This window comes from Budorcas taxicolor, chromosome 16 (genome assembly GCF_023091745.1).
Source record: "Budorcas taxicolor isolate Tak-1 chromosome 16, Takin1.1, whole genome shotgun sequence".
Taxonomy (NCBI): domain Eukaryota; kingdom Metazoa; phylum Chordata; class Mammalia; order Artiodactyla; family Bovidae; genus Budorcas; species Budorcas taxicolor.
The window spans coordinates 27,141,715-27,162,875 of NC_068925.1; the positions used below are offsets into that span (position 1 = coordinate 27,141,715).

General features: G+C 36.4%; 1 protein-coding gene across 1 annotated transcript; it reads left to right on the forward strand.

The window, feature by feature from the left end:
* Positions 1 to 175: 175 nt before the first annotated feature.
* BROX (BRO1 domain and CAAX motif containing) lies at positions 176 to 19,648 on the forward strand. The gene is made up of 14 exons (XM_052653788.1): positions 176 to 284; positions 2,253 to 2,396; positions 2,714 to 2,833; positions 6,091 to 6,197; positions 6,506 to 6,602; positions 9,873 to 9,968; positions 10,977 to 11,049; positions 12,036 to 12,141; positions 12,829 to 12,918; positions 14,472 to 14,557; positions 15,319 to 15,400; positions 15,699 to 15,849; positions 17,197 to 17,356; positions 18,575 to 19,648. The coding sequence occupies exons 3-14, from the start codon at positions 2,733 to 2,735 to the stop codon at positions 18,659 to 18,661; spliced, it is 1,236 nt and encodes a 411-aa protein (XP_052509748.1). The 5' UTR covers positions 176 to 284; positions 2,253 to 2,396; positions 2,714 to 2,732; the 3' UTR covers positions 18,662 to 19,648.
* The last annotated feature ends 1,513 nt before the right edge of the window (positions 19,649 to 21,161 follow it).

Sequence of the window (21,161 nt, forward strand, 5' to 3'; positions counted from 1 at the left end):
CGAGGAAAGACTATGGAGCAATATCTTTAAAAGGGTTGAGGAACGAAGTTTTTTTAAGGGGGCTGCGACAACGCGGCAGCCTCCACTACCGAGGCGGCGCACACCGCCGAGCCTCGGTAGTTGTCATGGCCGCCATGGGCACGTGACCGCGGCTCGCGCAGGCTTGGTTCCGTCGCTCTAGTTCGGTAGTCCCGGCTTGCCTACTGCCTTCCTTTCTCGTTTGAGGAGTCGGACATTGCCTTTCTTCCCTCAGGAGGACTACTGTACAGACTCCGAGGAATCTGGTAAGTATGTTAGGAGGCTGGGCCTGTCGTCTCCCCACAGTGCCAAGCAATAGGTCAAGCCTTTTTACGCAGGTTCCACAGACTCCCGGATAAGTGGTCTACAAAAGTCTCCTCCTAGTGCCTTCAAACAAATGAGAGAAAGAAAATCCACGTTAGCCCCACGAATCAGTGGTAGTAACAAGCTAGGTTCGCTGAATCCCCTTGCCCGCGTCTCCACTAGCAGTCGGAGTGTCTCGTAAACTATACGTAGGGGTTTGTTTAGGCACCTCTGTCCGCCTCTCCCAGTTGGGTAGTATCGGCTTTCCACAAAAATGTCTGTTCAGGAGGGGCTAGCTAGGATGTGCGCCTGCGCAAGGTCACGGCATTCAACTGGACTGGGCACCGGAGGAAGAAGCTGGGTGGTAAACAGGAAGTGGACCTTCGGTATTCTGGTGGCGGTAGGTGACTTGGGGACCCAGGGTCTCCAGAGTGGGGGACCATTGTCGGTAATCAGACTTTTCTTGTGGCAGCCGGTTTCGGCGGCAGGCTCGATCAGACTGTTGTGCTGAGTGGCTTTAAAGACACCCTTCCTTGCATCTGCAGGTGGGTGTGTCGTCTTTCTACCCCACCCTTCGAATTCTTGAAAACCGGACTGCGAGTCTCTCCCGGGATAGATCGGGCAAGGGCAGAAGACACAGTATTTACCCTCTTCGTTCCTAGAGTAAAAGTGTACGGAACTTAAAACATTTTCAGCCAGTAAGTGGGAGGGCGCGCTAAAATAGTATTTGTGAAAAATTTAAACTCACAATCAAGTGTATTGTGTGCCATAATTTCTAGGAGGCTTGGTTTATATGTACAGAGATGCTGTATTAGTTTACATACGTTATAAAGGAGGTTTAAATGGATGATGTTTAGAAGGTTATATATTTTTGAAGCCCTTGTTAATTGGGTTGAGTCATAAGTGAACTTACTCAATTTTTCACTGGGTACACAATGCACTTTCTCTTCCTTAAATATCTGCTGCTCTCCAAAGACGGTTTTGCCATGAATAACTAAATATAGTAAGGGAGATGCATAAAGTAGGTATTTTTTACATTGAGCAGCCCACGCTTTTTTCCCAATAAGAAAAGTTAATTGACAGCATTGTATAATGCTTTCAAATTAATTAAATCTCACCGAATTTCTACTTCTGGGATCTAACTGCCATATTTAAGTCTTCAGCTTTGCCTTCCTGTATTATCTTCACTATTCGCATAAGGACTTGTAAGCAAGTGGGACACACTTTTTTTTTTTACCGGAAAGGTGTGAAACTTAATTTTTTTTAAGTTGGAATTTCATTTAGGTAGTTTTTTAAATGTCTTGGTTTTTAAGAATCGATATATTTTTAAAATTTATTGACGTATAGTTGATTCACAATGTCGTGTTAATTTCTTCTGTACCGCAAAGTGACTCAGTTATACATACACATATTCTTTTTCATTACAGTTTATCACAGGATATTGAACATAGTTCCCTGTGCTATACAATAAAATCTTGTTGTTTATCCATCCTGTATACTAGTTTAGGCTTCCCTGGTGTCTCAGTGGTAAAGAATCCTCCTGCCAGTGCAGGAATCGCAGAAGACATGGTTTCGATCCATGGATCCAGAAGATCTTCTTGGAGGAAATGGCACCCCACTCCAGTGTTCTTGCCTGCAAAATCCCATGGACAGAGGAATCTGGTGGGCTACAGTCCATAGGGCCACAGAGTTGGACACAGCTGAGCAACTGAGCACACACACATGCATACGTTGATTCTTATTCGCTATTCTGTCAAAAATATATTTATTATAGAACACATGCTATACCCAGTCAGTTGGCCTCAGCAGTATCACATGGGAAATACAGTTAATTTAAGGCCTATTTCTTTCAAGTAACGTTGGCAGTATAAATAGTGGTCGCCATTTGAACCTGTTTTGGAATTACATTTTCCTGGTCCTATGCCTGTTAGATTTTCAGCTGTCCAACCAAAGTCCAGTGCTCTGCTACTCAAAAGTGTAGACTGGGAACCAGCAGCATCAACTTCTGAGGTCTACTCCAGACTGTTGAATCAGAACCTGCATTTTTAACAAGAACTCCCACTCCTTGGCGCAAGGTGATTTCTATACACAGTAAAGTTTAATCATTACAGCTCCAGCATGTTTAACATTGCAGTTACTGTGAGCATATTTCCAAATACTTTTTTTTTATACGCCTTACCTAAATAAACATAGGCTGCTATAAATAGACAATTGAAACAAGGTTGACTGTGGCAGTGAAGTATTTTATATACATATGTCTGTTTTATATATTTTTATATGAAAGTATATATCCTATGGTAATTTAAAATTTTTACTTAAAAATATTTTAGTACTATTTACATTGCTTATTAAATGTTTTAGTTTTAGTTTTTATACATTTCTTTTTTGTCAGTAGGAAACATCTGGAGAAAATGACACATTGGTTTCATAGGAACCCATTAAAAGCCACAGCTCCTGTCTCTTTTAACTACTATGGTGTAGTCACTGGCCCTGCTGCTTCAAAAATTTGCAGGTAAGTGTTAGCCAATCTCCACAAATACTGATTGAGCCACTCTTAGGTACAGGGTCCTTTTATAGGGCCGTGAATAGTGAAGAAGTATGTAACACGCTGTCCCTAACCTTAGACTCCTTGTTGTTTAGTCTTGAAGTCTGACAACTTCAAGTCTTGTAAGTCTGACAACTTACAAATGATGTGTGGAGAGTTAAGTCATAGATTATTTAAGCTGGGTCCTAAGTTTTAGATCAGTGAGTGAGTCCTGAAGAGGCTAAAGCAATTACAATTAAAGCGTTACGACGTATGTTACAACAGGACAAGAGACTCCACAAAGTCATATTTGGATATTGTTGGATATTGACCAGATAGTAAATTAATTGAGTTCTGAGCAGGGAGAGAGTTCCCTTTGACCTGAAATAGCCTTCAGGTTGTTCAGTAGGAGAGAGGACTTGAACTGAGATTTAAATGAATTGTATGTCTTAGATTGGGGTTGCCAGACTGTGTCCTTTAGATTGGCCCACAGCTTGTTTTTATAAATAAAATTTTATTAATTAGAACACAGCTGCCACCCCCCTTCCCATTTACAGATTGTCTGTGGGTGCCTTCCCTCTTTACAATAAGGTTGAGTATTCCCAAGTGAGACTTTATGGCCCACAAGATCTAGAGTATTTATCTTCAGGCCATTTACGGAAAGAGTTTACTGATCCCTGACTTAGATAGTAAGAAGGGAGAGGAGAGAGTCATTTCTGTTAGGAAAACCTTTGTTCTAGGGAATGTGAGTAGAGCAGTTTTGCTGAGAGAGAGAAGAGATACAGAGAGATACAAGAGGTATAACAAAAGAGATAGGTATAAGAGAGATTTTGAAGGCGATGTCAACTTGCCAGATTGATTTGCTCTGAAAAGCTGAAAAGAATTCAGTCTATGAGATTCAGAACCTAGATGATCAAGACATTGGTGGTACCATTAAAGGAAAATTAAAAGAATTGCTGCTTTTGGTGGAAAGCAGTAATCAGAGCAGAAGGTAGGAAAACTGACGTATTGATCTAGATCAGGAGTTAGCAAACTTTTTCTGTAAAGGGTTAAATACTGTATACATTTGTATATATTTTAGGCTTTGCAAGCTATACACAGTCACAATTGAATTATTCTTTTTTATTTTACAAAAATAAGCTGTGGGGCATATAAAAACAAGTTATAAGTTGTAGTTTGCCAAGCCCTAATCTTAGACTCCTAGACTGTTGTTGTTGTTCAGTTGCTAAGTTGTGTCCTACTCTTTGTTAACCCTATGGTCTCCAGCAGGCCAGGCTCCTTTGTCCTCCACCATCTCGTGGAGTTTGCTCATGTCCATTGTGTGGGTAATGCTATCTAACCATCTCATCCTCTACTGCCTTCTTCTCTTTTTTGCCCTCAATCTTTCCCAGCATCAGGGTGTTTTCCAGTGAGTCAGCTCTTCGCATCAGGTGGCCCAAGTGTTGGAGGTTCAGCTTCAGCATCAGTCCTTCCAATGAATATTCAGGGTTGATTTCCTTTAGGATTAACTGGTTTGATCTCCTTGAGCTCAAGGGACTCTCACGAGTCTTCTCCAGCAGCACAGCGCAAAAGCATCAGTTCTTTGGTTCTCAGCCTTCTTTATAGTCCAACTCTCACATCTGTACATGACTACTGAAAAAACCATAACTTTGTCTATATGGACCTGCTAGACATTGGTCCCAGCTTAACTGTTTCATCTGTGGCATTGGGCAGGTCTCTTAACTCCTTTGGGTCTAATTACTCATCTATAAAGTTAATAACCTAAATTAGATACTTCTAAGGTACACTTTTCTCAAATTTTGTCATTTTAAGATGAATTTAACTTTACACAAGTTGGTTTTCAGGTAATGATTGAATGCCTACTTGGAAATAGCTGGCGAAATATTTGAGCCTAGAGTAGGCCTTAAGGATTCAAATTGTTTTCGTAGTCCGGAATGACTCCCTCCCAGCCTTTAATTAAATAAGTCAACAATGGCAGATTCATAAGGTAGCCCATTCCATTTTTGGTCAGCTGCATATAGTTGTTGGTATATACTTTCTTGAATCAGCCTCCTTAGAGTTAGTACCAATACATAAACACTCCATCTGGACCATGCAAGATTAAGTTTGTGCTCCCTTCTAAATATTACTGCTATATTACAGTTCTTCTGAATCTTAAAAGTATTTGAAATGTTAGTATTATTTCACTCAAGAAAGAATTTTGAGTATGTGCTCTATTCCAGGCACTTACTAAGTTCTGGATATACAGTCCCTCCTCTTGCTGCTTACAGTTTAGTCTTTCTTTAGTTATTCACACACAGTTGTCTTCAGTCCTTCTCTGTGTAAATGATTTCTGGATCCCTCACTAAGCAATCTGCCTTCTGAAATTAGATGGAGGACTAAAACAGGACCAAGTTAGAGCCGTCGATGTAGATCTAGGATTAGACGTAAAGTCGTCCTCGTAGATGAGACCTCAGAAGAATGAAGAGCAGGGAGCCAAAGACTGAACGTTGCTGGAGGTGGGAATACAAAGGGGACATGGAAGAAAATAGAGGAGTAACTTGTAGAGATAAGAGGAGAATTGGAAATTTTAGTGCTGTTGGAATCGAGGGAGAAAAGAATTTTGGAAAGAAACAATAAGTGTCTGCCACATTTATTGCTGCAGAGAATCAAAGGAGCCAGGAGATGAGGGAGCATTTTTAAAATAACTAGCGGTCTCATTTTTTTTGCATATTTATGTGTGTTGTATTATAGAATGCAATTTTAAAATATGATTTTGTACTTATGTCAAATGTCAAACTTTGAAATTTTAAGAGGATATTAAAATGTCAAACTTTGAAATTTTAAGAGGATGTTAAAATTATACACAAAAGTTAAATTTTAAATTTTCAAAAAACTATTATTGTGAGCTGGTCAGATTAATGTACTCATTCTTAATTCCTTCCTCCCATCTTAAATGCTTGTGTTAGTTTGATTATTTTAAATTAAAACTTGGAGTGCATTTTTTATTACATAATTGTATTCATGATTTACCCCTTTAATTGGACTGAGCTTATTTTAGTATAATTTCTAAAACAATCATTACTAGAAATTTCACTTATCTCCATTGTTAGTCCTAATTAAATTCATTCCTGTATCTGTAGAAACGTCTTAGAGGAGGGTTGTGTACCTGTGTTTAAGCTTTCACAGTTGAAACTTTTTAGCCATGTTTACATAGATTCATTGTAATACAGCTTACTTTACTGTCTGCTTCTGTCTTGCATAAGTGACCTGAGATCATCTAGAGCACGCCTGCTTGAACTGTTCACTGATCTGAGCTGTGATCCAGAAATGATGAGAAAGGCAGCAGACTCGTATTTTTCACTTTTACAAGGTTAGTTTATTCAGATGAACTTAAGGTTTTAAAAAATCAGCTATGCAGAAGTCCAGATTTAAGTAGTCTTCTAGGCTGTATCCTTTGGTATGCTTGAGTTTCAGAATGTGAAAGTGTAAAGGTGGTACGTGGTCTTTCTAACATTTTGAAGATTAAATGTGTGTATATTTCATATTATGTTACCTTAGGAGAAGGGGAGAGGGCTTGGGGGTTTCTTTCAGGTACCTGAAAAAGTCATCTGAATAATGTTCTAAAGAGAACACTCAATGTTTCTTGTAAAATTTAAAATGTTGTCTTCCTTTTTATAGGTTTCATTAATTCATTGGATGAATCTACCCAAGAAAGCAAGTTAAGATACGTTCAAAATTTCAAGTGGACTGACACATTGCAGGGACAGGTTCCAAGGTGAGCAGCATCAACGGTACTAAATTGAAACCATTTTTGTAACTATTTAGATAGTGGTTTAACTCACAGCTTCGGTATTAAAGAAACAAAATATAAACCTGGTCAGCATTTTCCTTTCTCAGGAAATTAATGAAAAAAATGTTGACCTAAACTTCTAATACAGTCTGTTAAGTAAAAGCAAATTTTGTTTCTCCTGGACCACATCTGTTTTTGAGATAATCAATGTTAAATGTTAACTAGAATTGTGAAGCCTTGCTTTTTTTGTTTTTAACACCAAAAATATTTTGTACTGGGGCATAGCCAATTAACAGTGTTAATGGTAGTAACAATGGTAATGATAGTTTCAGGTGAACAGCAGAGTGACTCAGCCATGTGTCCATTCTCCCTCAAAACCCCTCTCCAGAGTTCCATGTGCTGTATAGTAGGTCTTTGTTGGTTATCCATTTTAACAGCCTTGACTTTTAATAATACACAAAGAATGGTTTGAGAATTTGAAATCCGCATTCCCAAAATTGGCCTTTGCTTCCATTCAAGCAGAGCTGAGTTTTGCTTTCTGCTTCCTTTTCTTTTCTGATGGAGAGTTCAGAGGTCTTCGGTCACTCTCCCCCTTTTTTTCTCCCTCATTGCACCCCAGCTCCATACTTTTTAGACTCACAGTACTGTGTTTATTTTTCTGTAATTTCAGTGTTTCTGCTCTTTTTAAAAACTTCCCCTCAAAACTTTATCAGTCACCTGAGACTAGTTAGATTGTAACAGGAAGCTGATTATAATCATGCTGAATTTTTAACTGCCTTTTTTTAGAAAACACCATTGGGTTCTGGGTTTTTTTCCCAAAAAACTTCTGTTTTGTATTGGGGTATAGCCATGAACAGTGTTGTGATAGTTTCAGGTGAACAGTGAAGGGACTCAGCCATACATATACATGTATCCAGTCTTTCCCCAAACTCACCATTGGGTTCTTTAAATTGTCATATATCTGTGTCTCAGTGTGCTTTAGAGTTACCATTTTTTAAAATCAGAAGGGAAGAAAATGGGGATTGCTGAACAGCCAGGGCAGGCATTGCAGTGGAGGGGGTGTGGCATTTGGATTCACACACATGGAGATGCAACCGCAGGGCTTCTGTTACGTGAATATCTGCTTCCCCAGCTATATGTTGGGGTTCTAGGTATAGGGCTTCTGTGAGCAGCAAAACAGGAAATCTTACGTTAAGGGACTAATGTAATGTCGGACATTGAATAGACATTCAGTAAATGTTAGTTTCCTTTGTTCCTTTGGAATATTGTATGTGGAATTCATAAACTGGGTAGGAAGTTAGGGACCATGAATCCCTTCCAAATTTTAACATTTTGGGATACCAAGGTTTTCTGAGTAAGTTCTCATTTTCTATTTTTCTTTATGTACCCCTTTGTACTTCGTCTACACTTGAAGGAATATTTATCTTAAAAACTTTTCTTTAAAAGAAAGCTCTATCATTAAATTACAAAACTTTGGCAGATTCTAAAGTGTTTCCCATTGGATAAATTTGACACTTTTTCCTACTGTACTAAATTTTTATTCCTTTTAACATTTCTCAGCATAGTTTTATGAGACGGTGAAGAATTAATTATATGATAAAGCTCTTAAGTTATAATGTTGATGATTCAGTACGTCTGAGATTTTTAAGTTATTTTATCCTTGATTGCTGCTTATTCAATGGAAAGTGTGCTGTGAGTGTATCTGATCTGAAAAATATCAAGTAGATGGAGTGTTCGGGAGCAAGGTAGATTGAAAGAAACAAGGGGTGGGCAAGAGAGAGCTCTTCATGAGGCTTTTATATAAATTAACAAAACTATTCTATTACTAAAGGTAAAGTTACACATTTGATATGCCTCCTAGGTCACCATTGCTGGAATTACTAGATGTAGTTACAAGACATAATTCATTGGAAAGCTCTCAGTGCTGAAAAATAAGCTCTTAAACTTTGCATTAAATTTGTTTTGGCATGAGAAACGTTTCAGGAGTTTGTTCATAACTGTCATATTTTGATGTTATAACGTATTAAACAGGATCACTTTTAAGTCATTTTTCAATTATGTTTTGTAATGAATCTTTTTTTTTAATCTAAAAAGTTTCCATGTCTCTGTTCATTTTAAGATGGAGACAACAATTAAATAAAACGTACAAAGCAGAGTCACGATTCTAGTTTCTTCCCTTTGGATAATTTTTCTGTATCTTTAGTATTATGTGTGTATATAAGGGTATTACTTCTGGTTATATAATGGTATTCTGGTTTTTTACTTAATCATTTGAGAGAAATACAGTAATGTATGAAGAATTTTCAGGATCTTAACACTAGTGAATAAAAATATTATCTTCTTTGTTTTATAAGCTTTTTACCATCTTAGTGTTGTGTTTAGTGATAGAATCTGAAGGAAACAAGATGTAAAATATGCTTATCTTTAAGACCTTTTTTTGGGTAATATACTGATTGACTTAGCATTCACAATCTTCTGCAGGTTCACATCTTGGCTTTTAGTTCTCTTGTTCCTCCACTTCTCTTTATAAATTGGCAACTTCAATCAAGCTAGTTAGGTCACTGGTATCAGAAAAATCTTTATCCTTTCTTGTGCTTTAACAGTGTCATTCCTTCATCTGGGATGTCTTTCTGCTTCCCTTCTAGCCATCTTTCAAGGCACAGTTCAAATTCTGTTTATACCAGTAAGCTTTCAGTCATTCTAGCCTATAATCTTTCCTCTGAAATCTGTTTTCTTAAAATATGGTAGTTGCTCCAGAAGCAACAGGATACTTGTTAAAAATGCAGATTCTGCACACTTCCTAGACTTTTTTTTGTAAGATAAGTTCCAGAAATCTGTGTTTTTAAAGCTGTTCAGTGTACAGTAACCTGTGGGAACCACTGTTCTCATGTTTACTGTTAGAAAGTACATACTGGACCTTCATGTTGTCATTTCTTGAATTTTTATTTTTAATAGAGGATAATTGCTTTACAGTGTTGTCTTGCTTTCTGCTGTACAACACTGTGAATCCCCCATAAATATACATATACCCCTTCCCTCTTGAGCTTCTCTCTCACCACCCCCACCCCCATAGTCATTTATTGCTAATTATATGTGTGCTTGTGTCTTATCTCCCCACCAGTATTAAATACAAGGACTCTCTTCGTTTTTTCAGTGGGTATTTAGTGCTATGATTTTGGGTAAGATTTATAGCAGGCTTCATATAGAGATGTCTTAATCATGGACAGTACTTAATGATCATGTTTATAATTCTAGTGCCCAGCAGGATGCTGTTTTTGAATTAATTTCCATGGGATTTAATGTTGCTTTATGGTATACCAAATATGCTTCAAGACTGGCTGGAAAAGAAAAGTAAGTTAAAAGGAGAGGGTTGTATGCATATGTACTATTTTTCAAATATTTCAAACCTCATGGTTAAAAAAGCCTACTGATTAAAGTACCACTTCTGATAAATGTAAGGTTACCTCATAATGTTGGTATTTTTAAGTACCAGAATCACAGAGCCTGCTGTTAAAAGCAAAAACAGTTTTAATAATATTGTCATGGGGATGGTCTTTATAACTAAAACCTCAAACTGTGAAAAGAGAAAGGTTGACTATTTGACTACATAAAAGTACCATAAACAGAGTTTAAAACAAATGACAGATGGGCCTAAGAAATTGTGGTACATCTGACAAATTGTTTTTATAATCTATGCTGTTACAAATCAACAGAGAAAAGACCAGCAAATCAATTGAAAATAAGCAGAGGACATAAACAGGCAATTCACCAAGAAAGACATAGGCTTATAAGTATGTGAAAGATGTTTTGAAGGATTAAGGGATTGTGAAATAAAATGAGATACAATTTTTACAATAGTACAGGTGAATGTTAGCAATAGAAAACTGGCAACTACCAACTGTGATACAGCTGAACGTGGGAATAATAATATGCAGCCATTTAAAAATGGGGTTGAATTGTATGTGCTGATGTAAAATAGTGTCTGAAGTAATTTAGGTGATTAAAACAAGAGTAGAGTGAATACTGTGTATGTATATGTTTTTCAAGTATGTGCATGCTTTACATGTATATTGATTTATGCTTGTTTATGTATGAAAATTATTGGGAAGGAAAAGCAAGAAGCCTTTGTCCAGACCCCTAGACAGGAACTCTTTTTCACTTGTCATCTCTTCTTTTTGGATATTTTTCATGTGCGTTTGTTAGTTTTCTAAGTGTTAAGTCAGATTTTTTTAAAAGGAAGAAAACATAGTAAAAAACACACATGATTGACTTTTGCAGTTTTATGAGAATATATTAGTTGTGGGTTTTAATACCAGAAGCAGGATTCATCCTGTAGCTAACATCACCTCTCTCCTTCAGCATAACAGAGGATGAAGCAAAAGAAGTCCATCGAAGCTTAAAAATTGCAGCTGGGATTTTTAAACATTTAAAGGTAACAATAATAGAATATATTCTTAATACTTTAATTGTTGAAATAATTTTTATTTCCTTCTTGGGGTGAAGGAATTATTTAATCATGTAAAAAGAACTAGTATGTGTTGTTTTCCTTACGTTAAGTACCTTGTTGACGAGTACACCCAAGTAACAGAATATTGCCTCCACTTCAGAAAATCATCCATGACTTTTACAATTAGATGACGTAGGTGGTACTTCACTGCTTGTTTTTCTGTCTCTTCTGAAAAGATAGGAGAAAGGAAAACACAAAAATTGGTAGTTCTCAGCATTTCTCCTTGCTGTCTGCCGCACCTGCCAGGAGTATTCATGATTCTGCAAAATGGAATTTTCTGAGTATATTCTCTGTATTAGAGTGAAAATGCTAGCAGGTCAGTCAGTATACACTAATTATATTAAATTTCTTGGAGATATGATGGGAATAAGGGAAAAGACTAAAATGTTTTCCAACCAGAATTACCCCCACTTCATTCTAATTAAACTAATATTTACTGAAGCCTCCTGGAAGCCAGTGTTGCACTTTCTCATGATGAGATAGATTTATGGTGATGGAAAGAGCTGTTATCCTGAGTCTGCTACAGAATTGAGCTTCTTTGTATCTACTAATGGTAATGTGAATAAACAGTTCTGGTTCTCATGCAAAAGGGAACTAGGTTACCATGTCAGTGAAACATTTTCTAAATTGAGAATATGACTTGCATATCTAAGCAATTTATTATGACCCAGATTTTGCTCTTGAATTTATCTTTACAAAAGCTTATAAAAAAACTTTAAAATTTCAGTGTACGGGAACTTTTATTCTCTGTAAGCTTCATATTGCTCTTTTATACACAATTTTTATTTGTACCTTAAATTTCTGATAAATCCGCAAATCAGGTGTCTCATAACTTCCATTTTCTTTATCTCTAACAACTGAGTTAAAATTTGGCTTCTTTGTTGTTTTTTGTTTTTGTTTTTCTTTCTCAGGAAAGTCATATCCCAAAGCTCATTACACCTGCAGAAAAGGGGCGGGATTTAGAGGCACGACTCATAGAAGCTTACATCATCCAGTGTCAGGCTGAGGCTCAAGAAGGTATCCTAAATATTGTAAGATTTTTGTTGCTGTTGTTGTTGAAGAATTAGCGTTTCACTCTTCCTTTTTAAAAATCAGTTAGCTGGAATTAAGTTTCAGAATTTGGAAAATTTATACTAAGAATGACTTTTACTTTTAACATTTGCCTCCATTTTTCATTAGTAGGAAAGGACTTACAGTTTAATGACTGTTGAGAGGAGTCTGATTTTTTGCATTTCTGGCAGCATAAAATTAAGTCTGCAACTCATCTTTGTGTCACCAGCTTTTTTTTCTCTTCCACTGTTTGGCTTACCTTGAAATCTTCACTTTTGAATGGCAGGAAATAAAGAGTTATGTGAAAATAATGAGACTTCATAGGCTTTTGTTGTTCTTTATTTCAAACTCTAGTGCCCTGAAAGTATTTGTTTCCTCTTACATCATGCGATTTTGTAATAGTGGTTTTCTGTGAGTACTAAGTAGCTAGTGATTTACGTAAGGAAATGATACCAGAACCAACAAACTCAGTGTTTGGTTTGTTTACATTTGTATTTTCTGTAGCTTACTTTTCATGTTAAAACTTTTAACGAAAAACTTACATGGATTAAAATCCTGATAGATAGGAGACTGTCTTTTGCTTTTATAATTGAACTTAAGGTGAATGCAAGTGAACTTAATCCTACAATACACTTCATTGTGTTTTGGTTATAGTAACAATTGCTCGAGCAATTGAGCTGAAACATGCTCCTGGACTAATTGCTGCTCTGGCATATGAAACAGCCAATTTCTATCAGAAAGCTGGTAAGTTTACAGTTCTGTTTTTTAGTCTTTAGGTTTTCAGAGTAAGCTGTTGGCTTAGTAGGCAACAAGCAAAATCAAAGGACTTTCAGATTGTTTGATCATTTGCAAAGCTGGAATAATATGTACATTATTTTATTATTTTATTACTCTTTTTTAAAAGAAAAGAATTACAGATGTTCACAGTTGATAGGCTCCATACCGTCTAGTGAAAAGGACAGTGCTGTCCTTCTTAACCAGTTATGTCTAATAATTAAACAGTTGTTTTTCTTTTGAAGTAAGTGTTTTTGATCTTTATAACAGCTTTATATTACTGTCCTTATTTAGATAAGAAACTGAAATCCAGAGAATTAGCATAACTAATTTGTAATTTAACAGCTTGCAGGTATGAGGCTGGGACTAGTGCTCAGGTCTTCTCAATCTGGTTTTCTTTTCAGTCACTTACTTAAGAAACATGCATATGTTCCTGTTTATGGGATGGTTACCCTTTTAGTTGCTGAGTGTACCAATTCGCAGCCTAGGGAAGAAGGAAAACATGTAACCACATTATTATAGCATGAAAAAAGTGTTGTCACAGGAGTGAAATAAAAACCTAAAGGATCTGAGTATGCTAGAGAAAGCTTTCTAAAGGAAGTTGGTGGTTTAGCCTGATTTTGAAATAGAAATTCTAGGTTTGCTTGAATTCTTTAGCTTATGGAAAGATTAGAAAATTCTGTAGTACATACAGAGATAAGAAAGAACGTAGTGCATTCTGGAACCTTTAGACAGATGCTCTTGGCTGAAACAGAATGAGTGGTAGGAGCAAAGGGTAGGAAAGTATGCATGTGTGAGATTACAAATTGATTCGTAAGCCTATGTAAGAAGTTTGGCCTTTGTTCAGTAGCTGTTTGGGACTCCTTAAAAAATAAAACTGATAAACACCTTAAAAGAAGTAAAAGTGACTTGATTGGGTTTGAATTTAAGAGCCCTATCATTGCAAGCTGAAAAATGGGCCTGCTAGTGAAGTAGTAGTAAGGCTGACCATAATCACTTCTTCCTAAGTACTATGGACGAAATAACGAAAGCTTAGACAAAGACAGGAGAGGAAGAAATAGATTTGAGAGGTCTTGGGCAGGAGATATGATCATGCGTATTTTTTACAAGATGCAGCAGTGGGGTGGTGAATAAGGGTTAGGAGAGTATCCTTGTTTCTGACTTGGACGTCTAGAGTACTCTTTGTATTGCCGTTTATATAAAATATTTAAAAGAGATACTCTAATAGTATTCGTATTTCTCTTGAAGTTCTCAGTCATTTCTATTTTTATCATTATCTCCAACTTAAATTACATGAATCATCAAATCAAAGAGGTGCCCTGGTATTTAACCTGTCTTATTGTGTAGTGAAAGGATAGTTACGGGAAAATGAATCACTGTAAATAAAGCAAAGTTTTTAAAATGTAAATGCTTGAGTTTCAGGTGTGAATGGCATTCTGCTTTTAGCATCTGAACACATGAACTAAAAGTCTTCTAGTGAATCAGGGTGAAATTATATTTTGCTTTTTAAAATGTAACCTTAGATCATGCTTTATCCAGTTTGGAGCCTGCATACTCTGCTAAATGGAGAAAATATCTTCACTTGAAAATGTGTTTCTACACAGCTTATGTAAGTATTTTTCACCCAAAACAATGTGAGTTACTGTCTCTTGAGCCCCTTGAGTGCCAGTTCTGTCATTTGTCCAGGCTCTTCGTTAGCATTTTGTAAATAATGGACAGCTCTCAGTAAATGTTCCCTGACAGTCAGTGCAACCATTGTGGACTAAAGTGGGTGGAAGGAGATGATGTAGAGCTGGGTTATAGCAGTGGAATTGCTGTTTGATTCAAACCCACTTAAGCTGCAACCTTCTGCAGACTTCATAAGACTTCTCTATAATTTTGTCCTGTTCATTGGGAAAGGTATCTACTAATTCTAATCTTAAGACTTAACCATGCAATATATCAACCTGGGTTGGTGAAGAATCATTAATAAAATTTCTTATAGCTTATAATCTGCTTTTAGACACACTGCGTAACACCATGTGCAATCCCAGATTTGATGTAGATATTTGAAGAGTAAATAGCCTACTCTAGGCTGGCAACTTTTTCTTAAAACCTGGTTAGTCCTTAATCTCAAAGTCCTCCTTCCTTCTCCCCTCTGCATTAGCTTAGTAATTTCCCTCCTTTATTCACTCTGCCCTGTTTTTTTTTTTTATATACCAACAGAGATGGGGGTTAGCTTATTCAAGGAAAGAAGGGATTGCATTGATTCTTCCAACAGTGGACAAAAGCATTTCTTTATCTGATGCATATAGAAAACAGTGACAGTGGAAAGCATCATTTGAGAAGAGAATGAATAAAAATTTGTGTTGTTTTTTTTTTTTAAATCAGGCTTACTGTTATCATGGTCAGACTTTGTTGGCTAGTGATAAATGTGGTGAAGCAATCAGGTCGCTCCAAGAAGCAGAAAAATGTAAGTATCCCACCAGAATATTAACTCCCCTTTTAAAAACTAATGTTTTATCAGAAAGAGGAATAGGCAGTTAAAAGAGATTTTGGCTAAGATCATGAAAGGGAATGAGATTAAGTGAAGTATTGAAGAAAATAAACAAGTGCTTCAAAAACCTCAGACTTCTTGAACACTACCTACCGCTTAACACTATTGTTGGTACTGCTCTTACACTAGGTAAAGAGCATCTCTGATGAATAGCGTTTTTAGTATAAATAATAATTGATTATAATCAAATAACTTTATATCCTTTCACATTCAGTTTATGCGAAGGCAGAAGCATTATGCAAAGAATATGGAGAAACCAAAGGACCTGGACCAACAGTCAAACCTTCGGGACACTTGTTCTTTAGGAAACTTGGAAATCTTGTGAAGAACACTCTAGAAAAATGTCAGCGAGAAAATGGATTTATGTGAGTACAACTCAATATATGATTTTAGTAATATTGATAATGGTATAGTGTATACAGCCAGCCCTCTGTAGTCTGTGGTGAGTCTACCAACCACTGATGGGAAATATTCAGGGAAAAACAATTCTAGAGAGTCCTCAAAAGCAAAACTGCAATTTGCTGCAGGCCAGCCACTATTTACATAGTATTTACCTGAGTTCAATCCCTGGGTTGGGAAGATCCCCTGGAGAAAAGAAAGGGTACCAACTCCAGTATTCTGGCCTAGAGAATTCCATATAGTCCTTGGGGTCACAAAGAGTCGGACATGACTGAGTGACTTTCACTTTACGTTCTAATAGATATTATAAGAATGTAATACCTAGTAAGTATCTCAGCCTAGAGATGATTTGAAGTTTACAGAGGAAGTGTAGGTTATATGCAAATACTACTTCAGTGCATATAAGGAACCTGAGCATCTGTGGATTTCAGTGATGAGGATCCTGGAACCAATCCACGAAAGATACCAAGGGACGACTATATTTATAATGTTTAAATAGTAATATTGTTTTAATAATACCACAGTTTGTTATCTCCATTCCTATATGTTTCATATCAAGTTGCATTTAAGTTGAGCATTAATTTTCCATTTAAATTGTTGATAGAATTCACTTATGTTGGAACTAACTTTGTTCTGCTTCTGATAATGACCCATAAAAGCAGATTTTAAAATACACATGAATTATTAACTTCAGCCCACTTCTGCTGTCCTTTTTCTTACCTTTGTTTCTCTGCCATCCTTTCTCCATCTATTAAGCACATATTAATACATATCTTCTGTTGACATATTCATCTCCTTCTAGTTTTGGTCATGTGTAAAGAAGGGAAATGAGTTTTCCATCAGTCCTCTCTAGTTCTGTCAAGCAGTTTTCCATTATTAAATCAGTGCTGTTCAAGCTGTAGAAGAGCACCTGTATAAGCTGGTAGAATTAATTTTGTCCCTGCTTTTGTCTCTTGCATTCTTCCCTTTATATTCTAGTTCTGGTCATGCTGTGCTCTTTCACTTCCTTGAACATGCCCAGTGTTCATCACCTCAGAAAGCATCCCTGACCCCCCAAAAATGGGTTAATTGCCCCTCTTTTGTGTTTTCATAGCACGCTACATCCCTCATAGCTTCAGTTACATTGCTCTGTAGTTGACAGGGTTTCTTGACTTGGTCACCTACTCATCTGTAAGCTATGTGAGGCAAGAAATTCTTTTCTATGTTAATCTATGTTAAATTGTCATTTTCTTGCATAGGCTTTTGGACACAGGTAGACACTCAAATAGTTAAAAAATGAATGAATGAATTGCTGTTTATATTTTTTTTTGCAGTTACTTTCAAAAAGTTCCAACAGAAGCCCCACAACTGGAACTCAAAGCAAATTATGGTCTCGTAGAACCTGTACCTTTCGAATTTCCTCCTCCAAGTGCACACTGGACACCAGAAACATTGGCTGCTTTTGATCTCACCAAAAGACCCAAGGATGATAGTGTATGAGATGGATTGTTTCCATTCATTCACAAAATTTTCAGAGAATTCAGACTTCACAGTTTGATGTTGTTCTCTAAATAGATAACATTTGTCTAAATGTTACATTAGCTAATTACAGTGCTTTGTGTAAAATCTATTGAACTCTCAGAGATAAACCTCTAGGCCTCAGTTGTCTTCTGATTTCTTACATAGTTGACAGATATGTTTTCAACACATTATCTTGCCATTTTACAGTTTGTCAGAGCCTCTTTTAGGAGGAGTGTGGGAAGACAGGTCTTAAAAGGATGTCTCATCCAATGTTTATAGTGCTATCGCAGTGTTGGTTTTGATTTAGCATAGTGCATGCTATTTGAGGATTTGACCTAATTTCATCATTCTGTGAAATCATCCAGGGGCAAAATAAGACTGCTTTTATTCATTTATATCTTTAAGTGTATCTTAGTGTGCTAAATAAAATGGTAGATTAAGTGGAAGTTTTGAGGTTTGGCTACCAAAAGACAAGAGGTCTGTGAAGAAAAGGGATAGGAATTACTTTGCAGACATAGCCCATTCCTTGAAATTTTTTTTTTTTAATTTTTTAAAAATTGTATGACTGTTTTTGACTGCACTGGGTCTTTGTTGGGGTCCACAGACTTCTCTGGTTGTGGTACACAGGGTCAGTAATTGCAGTATGTGGGCTTAGTTGCCCTGAGGCCTGTGGAGTCTTAGTTCTTTGGCCAGGGATTGAACCTATGTCCCCCTGTGTTGGAAGGCAGATTCTTAACCACTGAACCACCAGGGAAGTTGCTGGTTTTGTTTTTTATATATAATTTTCTACCCATACTAAAACCATTATTCCTAAAAATAGCAATTTTTGCATCCTGTTCAGCCTTTTAAAATAGTCCTGAGAGGTAGCCTGTTAGTGTCACAAGTTATCTTTGAACTTAAGGGTTCCACGTTCACAGATCGGTCACTCAGTTTCCCCCTCCTCAGGAAGACTAAGGATACCGTTAGCTTGATTTTTGCCTGCCCATCCAGGTTTGCATCTTCAGTGAAAATGTTGCTTTCTGTTTTGTCTTTAGTTGAATTGGTTGGTATGTAGCTTCTGGCACAGCTTTGGTAGTCTCAGTGATACATTTTAATATATCCCCTTTATATTAGTGTGAAATAGAATAGACCTAATGTTTGTTTGCCAGATCTTAGTTTATGTACTTACACTGTATTTTTCTTTCTTCCTAGGCTAAACCCAAACCAGAAGAAGTGGTGAAACCTGTGAAAGAACCAGATATCAAACCTCAAAAAGACACTGGGTGCTACATCTCCTAAAATACATTGATCCAGTGTGCACTTTGAATTTCTCTACCAGTGGATAGGATAAACCGTGGAACTTCATGTATCTTGCAATGACTTCTCTAAAGCCTATAGATTAATTTAGTACATTCAGAAGGAATCTTCCTTTAGTTTATTCTTGATTTCTAACACAGTAGAGATGTTTTCTACTTTGTTTCCAAACTCCTTTTGAATCAGGACAACCTGTGGACAATTTTTGTTGCACCTCTAAGGGCATATTTGGGGACTGGGTTTTTTCTCCGAACATCTGGGTAGTAGTCAGTTTCAGGTTAAACACTATAGGCCAGAATCATGTGGTTTCAGGTGTTTTTCTATCTTCACAAAGAAAAATTTATTTTCCTTCCTCTTATTTGATACCAGAAGAATGACAAGAATCAGTTTTTAACAGATAGTTTTTTCCCCTCTCCATTATGTCAGCTGGTAGCACAGACTTGTTATATTCCGTGTCAGTTATCTTTTCTGGTGGGGAAAAATATTACTTTCAGTTAAGGATCAAAAAATCTTCATACCAAATCATTTACATGTGTTGGAGTCTATAACTTACTCATTACGTTTATAGGTATATTAAGATCATCCAAAAACTTAACTCCTCTGCTGGTAGCCCTGCACTTCATTTCAGCCTCAATAAAACAAACCTACAATATTTTTTAAAGTAGTTTTTGTAATGGATTTTTTTTACCTAGGGGACAGAACTTTGTAACAGCTCTTAGTGTTTCTATGTGAGGAGACAGTGAAATGTTTTTGTAGAAGTCATATATTGCATGGTGAAAAGAAGGAACTTGAAAACTAAACAGAATAGGTTGTCCTGAATAATACTTGGTAAATCTCTGCTTCTTTGTTGCAGAAGTTAGAGTAATGCCTTTGTTAACCTGATTTCAGTGTAAGTGGTTTTTATATAGTTTTCTAATAACACTTAACCTTATCAGAATTGTAATGCTTTAGGTCAAAGGCCATAGCAAAAACTTAGCCAACAGATATGGTATATCTTAAAAACAGCTTGTAATATTTGAAATAGTTTAGTATATACACAATTCTGGGAAATAGTGGGTATTTAATACTTTAACAAGAATCACTCCTGTAGATTTATCTTCGAGTTTCCTAGGGTGTTAGCTAATTTTTCTATTATAACTGACAGGTTGGTTCAAATAATAGAAACAGTAGTATATGTTAAGACCTTACTCTATGCTAGGCACTGTGCTGAGCACTTACATAGATAAACCTTTGAATCTACACAGCAATTCTGTAAGAAACAAATAAAATCTGCACAAAGTATTGAGATAGGAATAAACATACATTAGGAAGAAGGCAATGGCACCCCACTCCAGTACTCTTGCCTGGAAAGTCCCATGGATGGAGGAGCCTGGTAGGCTACAGTCCATGGGGTCACTAAGAGTCGGACACGACTGAGCGACTTCACTTTCACTTTTCACTTTCATGCATTGGAGAAGGAAATGGCAACCCACTCCAGTATTCTTGCCTGGAGAATCCCAGGGACGGGGGAGCCTGGTGGGCTACCGTCTATGGGGTCGCACAGAGTCAGACACGACTGAAGCGACTTAGCAGCAGCAGCAGCAGCAGGAAGAGTAAATATATTATGCCTATCTGAATCAGTATTGTGTTCAAATAAATGATTATTTAAATCATAGTTTATATTCTTGGGGAAAAAAGCTATATAGAATCAGGGTTTTTTTCTAACATATGCAAATGCTAATTACTCCTGGCTGTATTACACTTAATATTTGAAGCTGCAGTTTCCAGAATAAGTGAAGTAATAACTGGGCAGACATTTAGTTTTATTTTGTTGTTTATAGAAAAAGACACTTTAATTTCACTGTATTTTCTGTGCTTTTCTGCCATTTACTGATAAAACTTTAAACAGTACTTGATTCTGGCTTATTACTCTTGGCCTAAGATCTATTTATTTTAGGAACTAGTGCTTATTTAGCCTAGTTACTAAGTTTTCACATTGACATTTCTATGGGTCCTACTATTATATGTGGAATGAAAACATGTAATAAATGCACAGGGCTTCTGTAAAATGGAGTAAATACTGGTATTAACATTTAATCAATTGGCAATTTCAACATAAGCAGATAGTAAATATTCCATTGACTCAGCAAACGTGACACTTGGTGACTAAACTATCCCATTATATATATTTATGTATATATATACTGTCCTTTGAAAGTGGTGTTGGAAATTTGGGGAAGTTAGCAGATGTAACGAAGTTGCATGAACATCTTAGAGAGATGTATCTATTTGTGTTAACTGTTGCATACTTAGTTTAAACCAGATAATGACAGCTAACATCCTGCTAAAGGTGTTAATACACTGAATTATCTTTTTATTTATGAAAATAAAAGTGATTTTACTTACAATTTCATTGGAATTTTTTGTTTTTCAATAAATATTTTTCATGTTTATTAAGCTGGTAACAAGGTTCATACAATGTAAAAGGATAATTCTTTACAGTTAT

Excerpts from the sequence above, each read along its gene's own strand:
- BROX (XM_052653788.1), top strand. The coding sequence starts at position 2,733 with ATGACACATTGGTTTCATAGGAACCCATTAAAAGCCACAGCTCCTGTC. Across the intron at positions 6,198-6,505 it reads GTATTTTTCACTTTTACAAG|GTTTCATTAATTCATTGGAT; the intron begins GTTAGTTTATTC and ends TCCTTTTTATAG. Across the intron at positions 15,850-17,196 it reads CAGCGAGAAAATGGATTTAT|TTACTTTCAAAAAGTTCCAA; the intron begins GTGAGTACAACT and ends TTTTTTTTGCAG.